At 44.7% G+C, this 16,204-nt stretch overlaps 1 protein-coding gene across 2 annotated transcripts in view; it reads right to left on the bottom strand.

Moving 5' to 3' along the window:
• Window positions 1-15,563: 15,563 nt before the first annotated feature.
• The window catches only part of LOC119436854 (GRIP and coiled-coil domain-containing protein 2-like), a 213,243-nt gene continuing 212,602 nt past the window's right edge, over window positions 15,564-16,204 (bottom strand). For both annotated transcript variants that reach the window (XM_049660037.1, XM_049660038.1), the window contains one exon: window positions 15,564-15,857. In XM_049660037.1, coding sequence (XP_049515994.1) covers window positions 15,669-15,857 — 189 coding nt within the window. In that variant the 3' untranslated portion in view covers window positions 15,564-15,668. The remainder of the gene's footprint in view (window positions 15,858-16,204) is intronic.

Genomic DNA, 16,204 nt, shown 5'->3' with positions numbered 1-16,204 from the left:
TTTAATTTTCTTTCTCTCTCTTCGGGAACTAGACTTTGAGGTCAGCTATTACAGTTTATGTATCCAAACGAAGGATAAATGAAAGAACGTACGTACAACAAAAAACCCATAGTACACAGCACACTTTCGTCACAGTAACACACACACACACACACACACACACACACACACACACACACACACACACACACACACACACACACACACACACACACACACACACATATATATATATATATATATATATATATATATATATAAGGCTACCTCGCTTGACGGTGTTGCACAATTTCAGGTACGCAGGCATGAACCAAGCCATCGGCTCCGCAATATTTTTAGTAGAATATGGTTCGCGCATATTTCACAATGTGTGCTTCTTTGTCATGTCACCCAGGGTTCACAATGCTTCAAACAAGGGTAATTTTGCAGAATCCGCCGTGGTTGCTCAGTGGCTATGGTGTTGGGCTGCTGAGCACGAGGTCGCGGAATCGAATCCCGGCCACGGCGGCCGCATTTCGATGGGGGCGCCGTGGCCGTGATGGAAAACACTCGTGTACTTAGATTTAGGTGCACGTTAAAAAACTCCAGGTTGTCCAAATTTCCGGAGTCCCCCACTACGGCGTACCTCATAATCAGATCGTGGTTTTGGCACGTAGAACCCCATAATTAAAAAAAAAAATTGCAGATCGCCGCCATCAAAATGCGGCCGGTACGGCCTGGTGTCGAACCCGTGACCTTGACTTCAGTAGCGGAATTTTTCCCCGTATGACTACTGTCATTTATCTTACATGTTTTCACATGAGAAGCGTCACGCGAATCGATAAAACTTTTCTCAAAAACTATGGTGAAGAAATTCTGTTGGACACATGTTCAAGTACCAAACACATCTAAGCCATGCATGGTGCCTTTTCCTCTCTATTCGAAGGAAAAACCCCTGTTTTCCACTATGCTATGAGAACGAATAGGTTCGCGCTCGGCGCACAAAGCCGGAGGGAAAAAAAAAAAAAAAGGCGCTGCCGGTTCGCGCTTTTCATCTCGCCAATCAGCCCTTCTGTTGAAAAAGATTAGCGGATAACTGCGTGAGCACAGTCATCGAATCTGAAATCACGGGTCAGGTCGCGTGTTATTTATACACGTATCGGGACCGGTACATTCAAGTAATCGATTCAGCTCGCTTGCATTCGAGAATGTATGTACAATAACATTGGCGTCGCACACGTAATCTGATTCGACAAGACCTTCGCTATCAAAATTGGGACAACATTCAAAACTTTCGGACACAGTAGGCACGTCTCCCTACAAACTTCACTCAATTGTCCTTGAATAACAGTGACAATCTTATGAAAAATAGTCACCGACAAAAAAGAGCTAAATAAAGTAAGCGCGGCAAATGCCAATGCGGTCACATCTACTAATCAACATTGCAAGGACCGCGACCACGTTTAAACAACTGTTACACCCTGTGAAGGAATAACCCCGGGCTCGTTTCCCGTGGGGCGTCTTCAAAAAACACTAAAAAGCTTTTCAATCGCATAAGCTATTACTATACAGACGGCTCGCGCGGTGTTGCCTTGAACCGGTATTTTGTAGCGATGCGTTATGTTTTATTCTATACTATACTCGCGGACAACTTTCTGTGGCAATGAAGGGAAAGCTACGGGCGCGTGGATGCAGCACATGTGTTACCGCGCCAAATAGTCCGGCAGCGTTTGACAGTGTTTTTGGTTGCTCGGAACAGACGCTGAATCGACGCAACTTCCACGTGCGACGATTTCGCGTTTGCTCAGACGCGGAATGGAAAAGCGGCAAAATGAGTAAACTTTTACACTCAGTGGAGTGTTCTGTCTTATTTAACTGTTGCTAATAAGCTGTTTATGTTTACTCTTCGCCAACATAAACCAACGTGGATTAAAACGCGGGACTCTTTTCAGAAGCACCCTCACTTGTGAGCGCTTTGCCTCCGTCTTTCCCTTCATTGCCACAGAAAGTTGTCCGCGAGTATAGTCTTATCCTCCACAACTCACGGCCGGCTGGACCCGTTGATAACGTGAGCGGACCGTCGCTCTCACCACTGACCCAGCGCGAAAAGCACGAAAAGGCATTCATCGGAAAGGCATCGTTACAAAATACCGGCCCAGGCCAATGGGCGACACCACGTGATGTGGATGGGGTGCAATTTGTTCTCTACAGTCTTGTCGTACTGCGCGTTGAGTACTACAGCATGCGTGCTTTTCGCGTCACTCATACAATCAGGTTACATAAGCGTCGGTGACAACAGACAACGGATAGAAGCATCGATAACGTTCGAGAAACTTCCGATACACGCAGGCGCGTCCTGCGCCGAGCGATAACGTTTAGCATTTGCTAGCCGGTGAAAAGCGGTCACAGGTGAAAGATAAAGAAGTACAATGCGTTGTGTCAGCCAAAGAAAAAAAAAAAAAACCACCAGCCCTTCCCCTGTCGAGAAAATGGGTATAAGACTATAAGCATAGAGTTTCTCACTATATTAGATAGAGTACAGTGTACAACAATTCTAGTACACTGTAAGATAGAGGGAAAACTGGCGCTGCTGCGCTGTGGTGGTTAAAGCCCCTATATTTATATATAGGGGCTTTAGTGGTGGTGTCTATGGGAATGCTGGTATTAGAGTGTACTAGACAATGGTCGAGTGGGCCGAACGGCGCTCTGGCACTCTTGCGTGTGGAAAAATAGTGCGAGGGCGCTGCGAGCGAACTGGATTGGGGCGGAGACGCGCTCCGCAGCATATTCAACGTACTTTCGTTGCGAGCGCCGAGGCCGATTGCGCATAGTACGCTCTTAAAATAGTGCTTTATTTCAACTGTAAATGTATGTTTACACCATTTTGCCAAACATATATATTTGAGGCACGGAATATACAACGCGACGTCTTCAATTTTGCTGTCGTTGTCAAGCGCGTCGTCTGCTAGCGAGCGCGCGTTCGCTACGCGGACGCTGGCGGACGCCCAGTTTTTCTCGCAGAACCTCTGTGCAGTACATTTTTTTTTTTTTATGTCGTAGTTGCTTCGGTGCGCCCATGACCCCTTATGGCATGTACCAAGTGTAGTTTTAGCCAGGGGAACTGCTGTTTTTACCACTGTCTTCCAAAAGTAACTGGTATCTGGGCAACATGAAGATACGTAAGAAATTTTTATTATTGATATCGTGTCATTTTACACGCGCTTCTTGTTGCTGGATATTGGTCAGGGACAATAATCGAAGAAAACAATACTAGAGTGAAAGAAACCAGGTTATTAACTGCGTGGCGCGAAAAATGATCAATGTATTTCTAGGTAATTAAATCAAAGGGTACATATATCATCATCATCATCATCATCATCAGCCTATATTTATGTCCACTGCAGGACGAAGGCCTCTCCCTGCGATCTCCAATTACCCCTGTCTGGTACATATCGGCAAAGAAAAAAAAAGTACATATTGCCGAGAGCTAGTGGGGCTATACTAGTTCAGGTGCAACCAAACTAGGCAGGCCCACTAAGCTTCATCAAAGTCACTCCCTCACCAGAACAGGAATTGGCCTCCCTGGTGCAGTATTCGGCCACTACCTCCCTCATGACTCCGGTACATATATATATATATATATATATATATATATATATATATATATATATATATATGGGGGGGGATAACAAATATTATAAATGCAACAATTGAAAAAGTGAGAACTCCCGGCCGGAATAAGCGCACGTGTTTGCAGTAACACACTTATCAGTGAATACTAGAACGAAAACTCTCATTCGTAGAAATAATATTCATAGCAGGCAAAACCATCTTTTGTGTGTGTGTGTGTGTGTGTGTGTGTGTGTGTGTGTGTGTGTGTGTGTGCTGCGTGCGTGCGTGCGTGCGTGCGTGCGTGCGTGCGTGTGTGTGTGTGTGTGTGTGTGTGTGTGTGTGTGTGTGTGTGTGTGTGTGTGTGTGTGTGTGTGTGTGTGTGTGTGTGTGTGTGTGTGTGTGTGTGTGTGTGTGTGTGTGTGTGTGTGTGTGTGTTCGAGCGTCATTTGACGCTCGAAATTAGAGTGGAAGCGTCAATTAGGGCTCACAAAAGTAAACATTATTACATACAGACTGAAACAAAGAAAAAAGGAAAATCCTGCAAAAGCTATATCATGATGAATGCGTCGACATTAATGCGATCTAGTATTGAATAAATGTATCGACGCGCCGTATTGCAACGGCTCAAACGCGTCAGGTACGAGTACGAAGCGTAAATTCCCCCGGGCTATACACTCCAGCGCTTCCCTTCGAGATTTACAAGCGCGCCACGCGTTGGTGGCGCATTTGTGAATGTCAGTTCAGACAAGAGTGCCGAGTTTATATGACGGGTGTTCGACAACGCCCACCAACAGAGAAATTTAAATGATTTAGTCATTAGAAGAGCGGTAGATGCCCAGTCAGACATAGCTAGTATCCCAAGTTAGTGTTAAAGAGGTTCATTGCCGAACGGCACATTACCAAGTTGCACCTACCCAGTGAACCAAACTGGCATCAAAAAGGTTCATTAAAGTGTGGCCCTCAGAGCGGCCAATAAAAAAAAATTATGGGGTTTTACGTATTTTTTCTCCAAAGGGAGAAAAAATACAATACTATACAATAATATAGTAGAATGGAAGCCGACACTGCGGCCGCAATGCAGGCGCAATCACCGAGCGGCATTAGAAAATAATAAAAAATAAATAAAGAAGAGAAAGGAAAGGAATTTATTCTTAAGGCATAAATACATGTCATATGCCTTTATGAACCCCATTTGATCGGTCTGAACACAAATACCAGCGCGCGAAGTAGTACGAATGACCCTGCCGAGCAGTATCGCCAGCAGTTTCCAACGGCGCGACCTTGATGCGGCCCAATCCACTTCGACCGCAGCGCCGCCCCAATATTTTTCCACGTCGGGCGCCTCACTGCAAAGCATGCGCCGCCCCAGCCGCTCGTCCCACTCGACCATATTCTAGTACTACAGTGTACTAGAATTGCTTCTAGTTCACTGTACTAGTACACTCTAGCTGGTACATTAATTGTGACTTCGGATTGGCATCGTTCTTGGAGAGCCAGAACGCCTTGAAGACGCGCCTGGCTAGCACCATTCCGTCTGTCACAATGATTCGTTTACTCCTAAAAGAGCACGTAAAAAGCAGCTTTAGCTTTATTATTACACAAAAACATGTTTTGTTTAATTTTGAGGACTTACTATTGGATGCACAATTATATGAAATGTAAAAAAGTATCAGCTGGCCGCTAAAGTTGGAGGGCAAACGACAAGATTCTCGCTCGCTTTAACAACTTGTCGTCTCTTCTTGCTTTTCTTCGCTTGATTCTGCATTGTAAGTGAGCAAACTTTATTGAGAGATGTAATATGGGTGAATGAAAGCCTTTTATGTAAATTTTACTTTAAGAACGCATTATTCGTGTAGCCATATCCACGTCTTAGACGAAGCCTCGTTCAACACCAGCCAACACAAGCCTTGCAGAGACATATCCCGTCATTCCTATGAGGGCACGTGGCGCCCTTTAAGAAACTCGCATAGACGGTGGCGCCAGTTTACCCTCTAGGTGTTATAGTGAGAAACTCTATGGGTGTAAGCGAAGCTTGTCGTGTGTGTATCTGACCTTCGTGGTGATTTTCTTTCTTTCTCTCTCTCTTTATTTTTTGCTCTTTTTTTTAATATCTCTTTCTTCCTTTCTCTTGCTCTCTCTCTTTGTTTCTCTGACTTTCGTGGTGATCTTCTCCCTTTCTCTCTCTTTCTATTTCTTTCTTTTTTTCTCTCTTTCTCTGACCTTCGTGGTGATTTTCTTTCTTTCTCTCTCTCTCTCGGCCTTTCTTTCTCTCTTTATTTCTGTCTTTCTCTCTCTTTCTTCCTCTCTTTTTCGTGCCAATGAGCTTGGACCCTTTCTGCACTATCGCCAGGATCAGCCCACTTCGGCGGAAGTATTTTGCTGGGCACACGAAAGAACCGTTGGTTGGTAGAGGTATACAGGTTTTTTTTTTTTTTTTAGCTGCACCAAATTTTTAAAATTAGAAAAATTTAAATCTTCGTCACAGTACGTTTACCATTCGAGTGTACGGATTGGCGGCCTATAGCTACAGAGCAATTTCCGCACTTACGTGCGTAATTAGCGAAGTTATGGTAATTAACTTTCTAATTATCAACAATAGGTGGCTACAGCAAATGAGTACTTTGGGGCCCGTCCTCGACACTACCTATCCTAAGGATCAAATTTTGAATAGCGGAGTTCATGTGGGAGCTACGCGACCAATTAGTTCCCCTTGGCAGGCTCCTTGAAACCGAAACTGGCCGCAAAAAGAGCGTCTGTGTCGTCGATGTCACCGCCCCCCTGCCTTTGGTCACGTCACCGCCGGTCCGGCCCAACGAGCAGCTTGCGTTATCTCCTTGCTGTTGCTGTTGCGTCACGTTGCGCTGTAGCGCCAACACCGCTCCTTGGGCTTTTAGATACTAAAGGCACGGCGTCATATCAGTCTAGCGTCGACTGCGAACGCCGCAGATAGCAAGGAGATAACGCAAGCTGCTCGCGGGCCGGACCGGCGCGGCGCACGCGACCGGCGCTTACCTCGGAGATGTGACGAAAGGCAGGGGGGCGGCGACATCGACGACACAGACGCTCTTTTTGCGGCCAGTTTCGGTTTCAAGGAGCCTGCCAAGGGGAACTAATTGTTCGCGTAGCTCCCACATGAACTCCGCTATTCAAAATTTTATCGTTGGGATAGGTAGTGTCGAGGACGGGCCCCATAGCACTCATTTGCTGTAGTCACCTATTGTTGATAATTAGAAAGTTAATTAGCGTAACTTCGCTAATTAGGCACGTAAGTGCGGAAATTGCTCTGTGTCTAGAGGCCGCCAATCCGTACACTCGAATGGTAAACGCACCGTGACCAAGATTTAAATTTTTCTAATTTTAAAAATTTGGTGCAGCTAAAAAAACCTTGCATGTTAAAACATTTAATGCAAGTTATTATAAATAATATAACGTAATGCTTCAATTAATTTTCAGTTCTGTATAGTAACATGTGTACTATGAAGCTATCATACGGATGCATGGTATGCTGAAGTGGCCATTAATTTTGCTTACCACGTCACTGTTGGATGACAATCTATAAATGCTGCTTTAAAGACAGCGATAAATGCCTGTATATTGTTTCTGTAGCCATTATACTTTATGACTTAAACAATATGCAGGCTTTTATAGCTTAATTAAGAATTTTGCTAGACGTCCCCAGAATTCTGGGAACGTCTAATAAAGTTCTTAACTTGTTCTCGTCAAGATGTTTCATAAAAGCCTGCACGATGTTCCCGAAGCCATTATTACAGAATTCTGGGAACGTCTAATACAATTGTTGAAGTTGTTCTTGTTGAGATGTTTATTAGCCAACTTCTAGCGTAACGTTAACAGGGCTTACTGAAGTACCTGTAGACGTCCACGGCTAGAAAATGTCTTGACCAGGACAGCTATTAGACTTTTGAATTATCCGTTCAAGACATGTTTTAGACATCAAATAGCTGCTTGTGTGTTTCGTGGGACGCGACGACCGCGGCTTGCATTAAATACGGATTGCCACCACACAAAAGACAAGTAGCACCCGGCCCCTTTTGTTGCCTGCACAACTATCAATTTAAGTGGCAGCGTTTCAAAAAGGGATATAATTCTCTTGAGCTCATCCTTACCGATCGCGATGTGAACGAACAGTAGAATCAATTAAATTCGGGGGTTTTATGTGCTGAAACCACGATATCATTATGAGTCACGCTGTAATGGAGGGTCTCAGGAATAATTATAATGTGCGCAAAAATCCGCTAAAAATCCGATTACCGGCCGCCGTGGCCGGTAATCGAGCTCGCGTCGTCGAGCTTAGCGGCGCAGCACGTATGCATTTACCGCAAAGCTAACACGGCGCGGATGTCACTGTACGATTATACTACGCGACACGTCTAAAGCAAACGGCCATGCACTCAATACAGGCATATTGCTATTGCGTTATCGAGTGGCGTGATATTCCACGCGAATGCGAAAGTACTTAACTTGCTTGACTCGGCGCACTGCAGTTATCCATGCTTGTCGTCTGTCCTTCTCGTACCACCTCCCCGGAATTCTGTAGAACTTCACGGGCTTCTTTCAGCCTTTTGAGGCTGTTGTGGCAATCAACAACGCAGTAGTATTGCGTACCACCATTCCTGGTTGATGAGGTCGCGCTCGCCGTCGCGAAAACAACGCGCACGAGCGCTCGCGCCGTAGAGAACAGGGGCGCGCGCTGGCCCAGCGACGACCTTCGACACTTCCATCCGTCCGCTAGGGGAGCATTCGGCGCTGGTGCCGCGCGGGCAAACTTTAGGTTGCCTCGTCTATACACAGTTTTCACGGACGTCACATCACGTCACCACTCTCACTTCCGGTGTACGCAGCCGCCATCGCTGGGCACCTTCCGGCGGACTCGGCTACGTTGTGGTTCTGCTGCAGTTGGCGCGCATTTTGATGTGCTTTACGTTTACTTAGCGCGACAGCCATGCCGATTTGCGCAATGTTTGGCTGTCGTAGCAGAAGCAAGACTTCTGCGAAACCGACCTACAGAGAGCCAGGCATCGGCATGTTTTGTTTGCCTAAAGTGATAACATGGCAGTGCGAGAAGACGCAGGTACTCTCTGAAAATCGCCGGAGCGTTTGGCTGGCTCGCATATATAGGAAAGATTTGAAGAACTTCAGCAACGTCCGCGTCTGTGGTCGCCACTTTATAACAGGTAAGAGTTTCAATCGCAGTAATTTGAATGGACTTGTTTGTAATTGCTCTGACAATCAATCGCGGTACTTTCGGGTGCTAGTAACGCGCCGCCGATATCCTCCCGAGATTATGAGCATCTTATTTTCTTTTCGTACGCGCAATGCCACTTCCTAAGCTACTAGCATGTTCGCTAATTTGCAGGTAAACCGTCTCAACTGATGGACGAATCTAATCCGGATTGGGCGCCCACACTTCACCTGGGATGCCAAAGTCACCAAGGTGCAGTTTCAAGATTCTCTGCGCGGTACGTCCGTTACAAGGACCGCGCCGAGAAAAAAGGCGGCTGCCGTTGCAGCAAGTGTGGCATTCTGCCAGATATCCGGGGACGAAGAGCCTTCAACGGACTGTGACATGGGCTCAGAGCTGGAGAGACATTCGTCGCCTGAAATCGCCACCGTGGGCTCTAGATCAAGGGCAGGTGAGCTGACAGGATTGTTCTTTGGTTTACTTTGGCTGGAGAAGGGAAACAAACATAATAGTTATATTTCTTATCAGCTGCACGACTGACTTGGAGCATGGGAAATCTCACATACTTTTTTTATTATTTTGCAGAAGCAGATGTGCAGACAGATTTATCCATGGACCACATGAAGGCCGTGAGCATCGAAAACTGCACTGTGTCAGAAGCTGGCACACAGACTGAGACATCGATGCAGTACCTTGAAGCACTTCATCAATATAGCCAAACACTTTCCTCTGAGCTGCAGGCTCTTAAGAACAAGAAACTTGAATTTGGAGAAGAGGCGCTTCGTGACGACGATGGAAAAGTCAGCTTTTATACAGAACTGTTTTTCGGTCCTGGCTGCCGTTTACCAGGTGGTTGAGCCTGCTGTGAGGCACACTCTGCAGAATGGCCTGGAAAATTTTGAAGAGTTTTTGGTATTTTTGATGAAGTTAAAATGTAACTTTCCTCTGCAAGATCTTGCATACAGATTCCATGTGTCATGCCCAACTGTAAGCAGAATTTTTGACAAGTGGTTGCATGCTGCTTTTTCTAACATGAAACCGTTGATAGTGTGGCCTTCACGAAATGAGATTAGATAAACAATGCCTCAGGCCTCCTTTGATTTTTTTTGGAGAAAAGGTGGCAATTGTTATTGACTGCTTTGAAATCAAGCTCGAACGGCCGTCATCGATGTTGCCAGGATGTGATACTTGGTCTCAATACAAAGGATGTAACACAGCCAAATATCTCATAGGGATCTGTCCACAAGGCACAGTCTCATTTTGTCTGAGGGGTGGGGTGGAAGAACAAGTGACAAGCACATCACTGAACATTGTGGTATTCTTGACCAACTGACTCAGGGAGACGTGGTTTTGGCAGACAGAGGATTCGATATTGCCGACACTTTGGGGCTTTATTGTGTCACGCTGTGCTGCACATACCAGCATTCACCAAGAGTAAAAAGCAACTATCAGCACTGGAACTCGAAACCACAAGAAGACTTGCCAATTTGCGCATTCACGTCGAGAGAGTCATTGGGCAAAATACACAATATTGAAATCTGTGCTGCCTATTGATTTCGTTGTGCGAAAACATGAAGTCGCACCGCTAGACAAGATTGTTGCTGTAAGCTGTGCACCGGAAAACCTGCGCCCCTCAGTGGTTCATGAAAATCGAAAAACATCTGCCCAGTTTGAAAATCCCCCCTCTTTCCGAGTATGTGTTATGTGTGTATGTATGTGTGTGTACATGCTTGCTTACAATGTTGAAATTAGGCTCACGGTACATTCACACTACTAATGTTAACTGTGTTCTTACAGTGCTATTGCTCTTAATTTTAATTCTTACTATTACGTTGATTTATTTCACAATTGCTTACATAACTTATGTTTACACATGGCATTTTAACTAGTGTATACCATGTTTGTTTTTCATGTCACCCCCTTTGTACTCTGTAAGGTATTTTATAAATAAATAAATGTTACCATGATGCACTATGGTAATTTGTGCCTTAACAGAGTAGCGGTCTGAACTTCATTTTGATCAAAACAGCTTAGGGCTCATTCTGCGAACCACAACAGAGGTGTGCTGCTGTGGTATCAGTTTACACTCAGAAGAAGAGAACACAACACACCTGCATATGGACACTGCACATAATGCACCATTTTATTGGTGTAAGTATGAAACTGCAAGAACAGAAGGTGCTGGCTTCAACTGTGGAGGTATGTACATTTTAGACGCAAGTGTAATGAAACCATTTAAGCTTGCATTGATTTGCATCACACGCCCGCATCTTGCCTACTTCTGGGCCTTGATAGTAGCAGAACACTGCTCTGTGTTGTTGCTGCTGCACAGGACTGCATACTTTCTTGTGAAATAGTTCAGCTAACAGTTCAGGCATGATTACATGCACAAAGAAACTTTGTGCAGATCGTATCAAAGTGTCTATAAAAGCATAATTTCTGTGCACCCTTTCAATGTGAGTTGATGATGGAGTCCACACAACAAAGTCACAATACAAGACATTGCAGACTGCCATCTGTATCTGTACTTGGAAAAAGTACTGATGGGTTTGCTTCAGGCGCAGTACTCCATCTGCATTTTCCAAGCAAGAGTTCCTATTGACGGGTGTCTTCGGTATGCCACTTTCTGCTAATGAGTATGGACATTTCACTTCTATGACTCCCTTGCCACAACACGAACAACATATTGATGCATCTGGTGTTGCTGCAAGGTACGGATGTTGAGGACTTAAAAACACACCTGTCCTGCAGTGCATGAAGTCCTTGTGTGTTTTCACCATTTCTCACACATAAAAAGCAATTGCATCAGCTTCATGTGTCTGTCCCCATGCTGTAGCTACACTTGAAAAGGTGTGTTGCTCTGGGTGACAAATTTTTTTTAGTAGACTCATTGAAGGATCTGCAACGTATGTTGAGCACACAATTTTCATTTCTGATGCGGTTACTCGGCCAGCGCGGTGGGAAAACCAGTCTGTACATTTTGATTGGTGCAGGGTCATCTGCTCCACATGCTGAACCATCTCTGTGGTTACTGAAAGATCCACAACAAACTTCTCTGCACGCTGAACTAGTTTCTGAAAGTCTTCAGTGTGTGCTTCAGGACAAGTCAAACTCCGAAGAACTAGTGGCATCTTGTGGCGGGGAGGTTCGAACATCATGCTGTGCTTGGGATGCACCATTAAAACTGCAGACCTGGTTCCAGAATTTGCAAGCTTTGCATAAAACGAATCCAGATCTGCCTCTGTAGAGGCAGCAGACATACATGGCTGTGCTGCTGGCAAAAATGTCCACATGACGATTGTGTGCTTGCCAGGTGAATCCTGTTCATCCGCTTCTTTTTCATTTGGGATGATGCGAAATCTATGTCACGCAGCTTCTTAAATGCTGCAGCGGGATTGTTTGCAGGCAGCCATGCAAAAAAAAATATCGGAAGTGCTTTAGGGGCTCTTTAACCCCCTCAGGTACATAAGCCAATAAGCCGCAAAATTATCGATGTATTGTATTTTTTTATTTATTTTGGCCTTTCAAACAATCTTGAAACACTTTTCAAAAGTATATTTCTGGTAGCTTATAAGTTACACTATGGGACATATGTGTCCCTATGTACCTTAAGGGAACCGAACAATTACGTGGGCTTCTTAGCTCCTTCCACCGTAAAACTGCATAAAGCAATTCCTAGTGGTAGGAAAGCACAAGTGAAATTGCAAATGCTGCAGCAGAGAAATGTGGGGATTTCAAGTGTTCAGTTGGAGCAATCCGTGCGCCTTTTTCGAGCGGGAGCTTTTGTAATTTAGTGTGCAGGAGTGTCTTGCCTTGCACATATTCTTATGCGCTTGCATATCTTCTCAAGACTTGTGCTTCGATCTCTGCTCAAAAAATTTCCCAAAGAATCCATGCGACTGCTTGGCAGAACTGCAGGGAGGTCAGAGCGGGCATAGTGGGCTCGTCAGCTTGTAGTTTGACGTACATAATGTAGGCGATGTTTACTTCAATTTCCCGGAATTCCTAGAACAACCGGAGGTAGTATTTAAATTTTGACGTACGGTCCACATGGTAGGTTACCTTCTTTGAGCTGGCAGGCCGTGATTGGCTCATCAAAAGGATAACTAGAAAAGTCTTTATTTCTTCTGCCGTTCACATTTTTCTTAGCAAACGAGTGCTTTCTTTCACAAGCATTTTTTACGAAGCTCTCCAACTTCATAACAGAAAATATTTTTAGTTTTATAAGATCCACTGGTTGGTTGAAAATACTTATTTCCCTTTGCTTCATGCCAGGAATCAGCTGTGACTCGCCGTTTTGCAGGTCCAAAACGATGACCTATTCAATGACCCTTTGACAGAATACGTAATTTTGGGAGGAGTAATTGCAAGAGGTTTTGCTGACCTTCCCTTATTCGCTTTATCGGTGGCTTTGAATGTTATGGCTTTTCTGGGTGTTTTGCCTCGATGCTGCACTAACGTTGTCAACATATTCTTCGTCAAGCTGTAAAACACTCATCATCGTTGTCATGAAACAAAATCTTAGAGAATGTTTTCTTCAGATATTAGGAATTTCCATTGTTTTTTTCTGCCATAATTCCGGAAAATAAAAGCTTGTATCTAAAATAAACCAGGCTACACGTAAAGGCACAAAGTATACAAGTTCATTCATTTCAAGCGGCTATTGGAACATGAAACTGCAGCCCTCAAGCGAACGCTTGAGGGCTGCATGGCGTCCAGAATTCCGTCATAGTACACTGGGACACATTTGTCCTAACACCTCTTTACCGCTAAAAAAGTAGTTTATACTCGCTTAATATCAAAAAGCTTGGTTTGTTACAAACCGTTGATAATGACACTTATGTTCCACACATTATATTCATTTATTGGTTAGAAAAATCTATAAAACATGTACTTAATGCGGCGGCGGTCAAGCGCACCTTTGAGGTGCGACTCCACCCACGCCTCGTCAATGTTTGGTCATAGAATTATCAACTGAAATTATATATTTCGTTAATGGAAGCTGTTTAGTTCGGTAAATTGCCCTCAGCAGGTTTCTAGGGGCAAAACGTATTTATCGAGACATGGTTAAAATTTGTGGACACATATGTCCCATGTACCTTAAGGGGTTAAGAGGAAAAAATGGAGCTGGGCAGGCCATTTAATGCGTGGGATGGATAACCGGTGGACCATTAGAGTTACAGAATGGATACCAAGAGAAGTGAAGCACAGTCGAAGATGGCAGAAAATTCGGTGAGGTGATGAAGTTAGAAATTTGCAGGCGCAAGTTGGAATCGGCTAGCGCAAGACAGGGGTAATTGGAGACCGCAAGGGGAGGCTTTCGTTCAGCAGTGGGCATAAATATAGGCTGAAGATGATGGCGACATGAACAACTGAGTTGCAATGCCCTCGTTTCAAAGGAATGCCAGATGAAGTGAGCCCTCCTGCTTCTGTCACTAAGAGACTAACATACACAATCAGTGGTGGGAATGCCCTTCAGCATTTTAGTGCGATAGCGTTGAAGACCCCGTGTTGGAGCAGCCATTGGAGCAGGTGTAAGGGTATACGAAAGCATACGTAGAAAAACGAAATATAGTTTAGTGTTTTCTTTAGTACATAATCATTCACTCGTAACTACGAGCAAGATAGATTCACCGCAGCACGCCACGACGGCAACGATGAGCATTCATACCGGTGGGGCTGTGCAAAACCACGCAAGGAACATTAAAGGAACACTATAAAGAGAAACTCCTTCAATTTTGCGGTCGAACAAATGAAGGTCACAGTTCCTCATATTGTGCCGAAACACCATCACAAGTGTGACATCATGGATTTTGAAGTACTTTTTCATGTATGGGCGGTTGTGGACCTGCAAAAGCTCTTGAAATTCGCTAAGTAGTCTTTCACTCTTCTGCGATGGAATCTAGGCTTTTTGTTTTTCGGTCTCTTCTGGCTTGCCAAGCCTCTTTTTATAGTAAGAGGGGCTCTTGTTATTGATATAATTTACTAGAGAAGATCAAATTTTTTTTAATGTCCCATTAAGGAAGGACCGCTATGTAGGTTTTATATTCCACACATTCTGATTTGGTTTTAATAACCATAATCAGCAGTGCAAGCACATGTTTATTCCGCTACTGATATGCACTCGCAGGACAAGGCGTATAGGGCTAGGCCACTTGCTCGTTTGCGTTCCAAATTTTTTACCACGAGCTTTACCAAAGACACATGCGTTATCAGACTTCAAATATCATGAACCTCAGTCTAGTACCGGATCACTGTGCGTGTGGTTACAATGCCCGACGATAAATTCAATGACCTCAAATTCGCTTGAAAAACAAAAGTAATATGGTGCAACTAATAAACTTGCTAGTAACAGGAATAGGTAAGTATGGTGGACACTATCACCGTTTTGTCTAAAGAGCACCATCGTGCATCAGCCCTTGATGCACAAAACTACTGCATTCATCATGCAGTCGCAAAGCAAGCATGGCAACCTCATTGTAGCCTCATGGACGCCATTGTAGTCTCCTGCACGTTGCTGCAACACCCTGAACAAATGCAGCCAATGAATGCAGTGGCACTACAGTTTTTGTATTGCGTGGCAGCTCCCCAATTTTCACACTGCTGAAACTATGCCAAGGTGCAGCAGTGGTGCAATTTAGGTGAAAAAGAACCGTTTGGAGCAATATGGAGCATTAAATTCCAGTCTGCACAGATCGGCGCAATTGGCGCGGCATTCCCACCACTGCGTAGTTTATGCAATGAGCCGACAAACGAAACAAAGCACACACCACACAGTTATGAATCATTTATTTGGTAGCGTTAGTATGCACTGTACATTTTGTCCTGGCACTATAGTACACAATTTTTTACATGCACGACTGCCTGTGCTCAGCTGTTATCCAACAAAGCCAGTCCACCGAGGTAGGTAGCCACCCCAACCAGAAGCACCATTTGGCTCCTGCTGTCCTGTCTCCCCGGTCACAACAGCCTGAAGCTCCTTTTTTTCTTGAGGACTGAGCTTCAGCATCGTTGTTAGGACTGGAACCAGCCGCTCCTTCTCACTGCCACCACGTAATGTCACAAACTGCACCAAAAGCATGTAATAAACATACAGTGGCCAACAGATACCATATAAAGGTGTGGCCCTTACACGGAACCGAACCTCTTGGTCAAAACTGTGAACAATCCGGATCCCCAGATGTACCATTTTATCAGAGGCCAATGCACAGCTCTTGCCATGAAGTAGCGGCACGTGGAGTGCACGAAAATTCGCTGACGCACGCGCCTGGCATTGGGGCACTGAACACGATTACTTCTCCGTTGGATTTTTAAAATTTTTTTTATTTTGGACTGCCAAGTTGGGGGTGAGGCCCTTACATGAGTCTATACAGTACTATTAAGCTTGGCTAAAACACGAAACTCGAACAGAAA

Source organism: Dermacentor silvarum, chromosome 1 (genome assembly GCF_013339745.2).
Source record: "Dermacentor silvarum isolate Dsil-2018 chromosome 1, BIME_Dsil_1.4, whole genome shotgun sequence".
Lineage (NCBI taxonomy): Eukaryota > Metazoa > Arthropoda > Arachnida > Ixodida > Ixodidae > Dermacentor > Dermacentor silvarum.
This window is presented reverse-complemented; position numbering and strand designations above follow the sequence as displayed.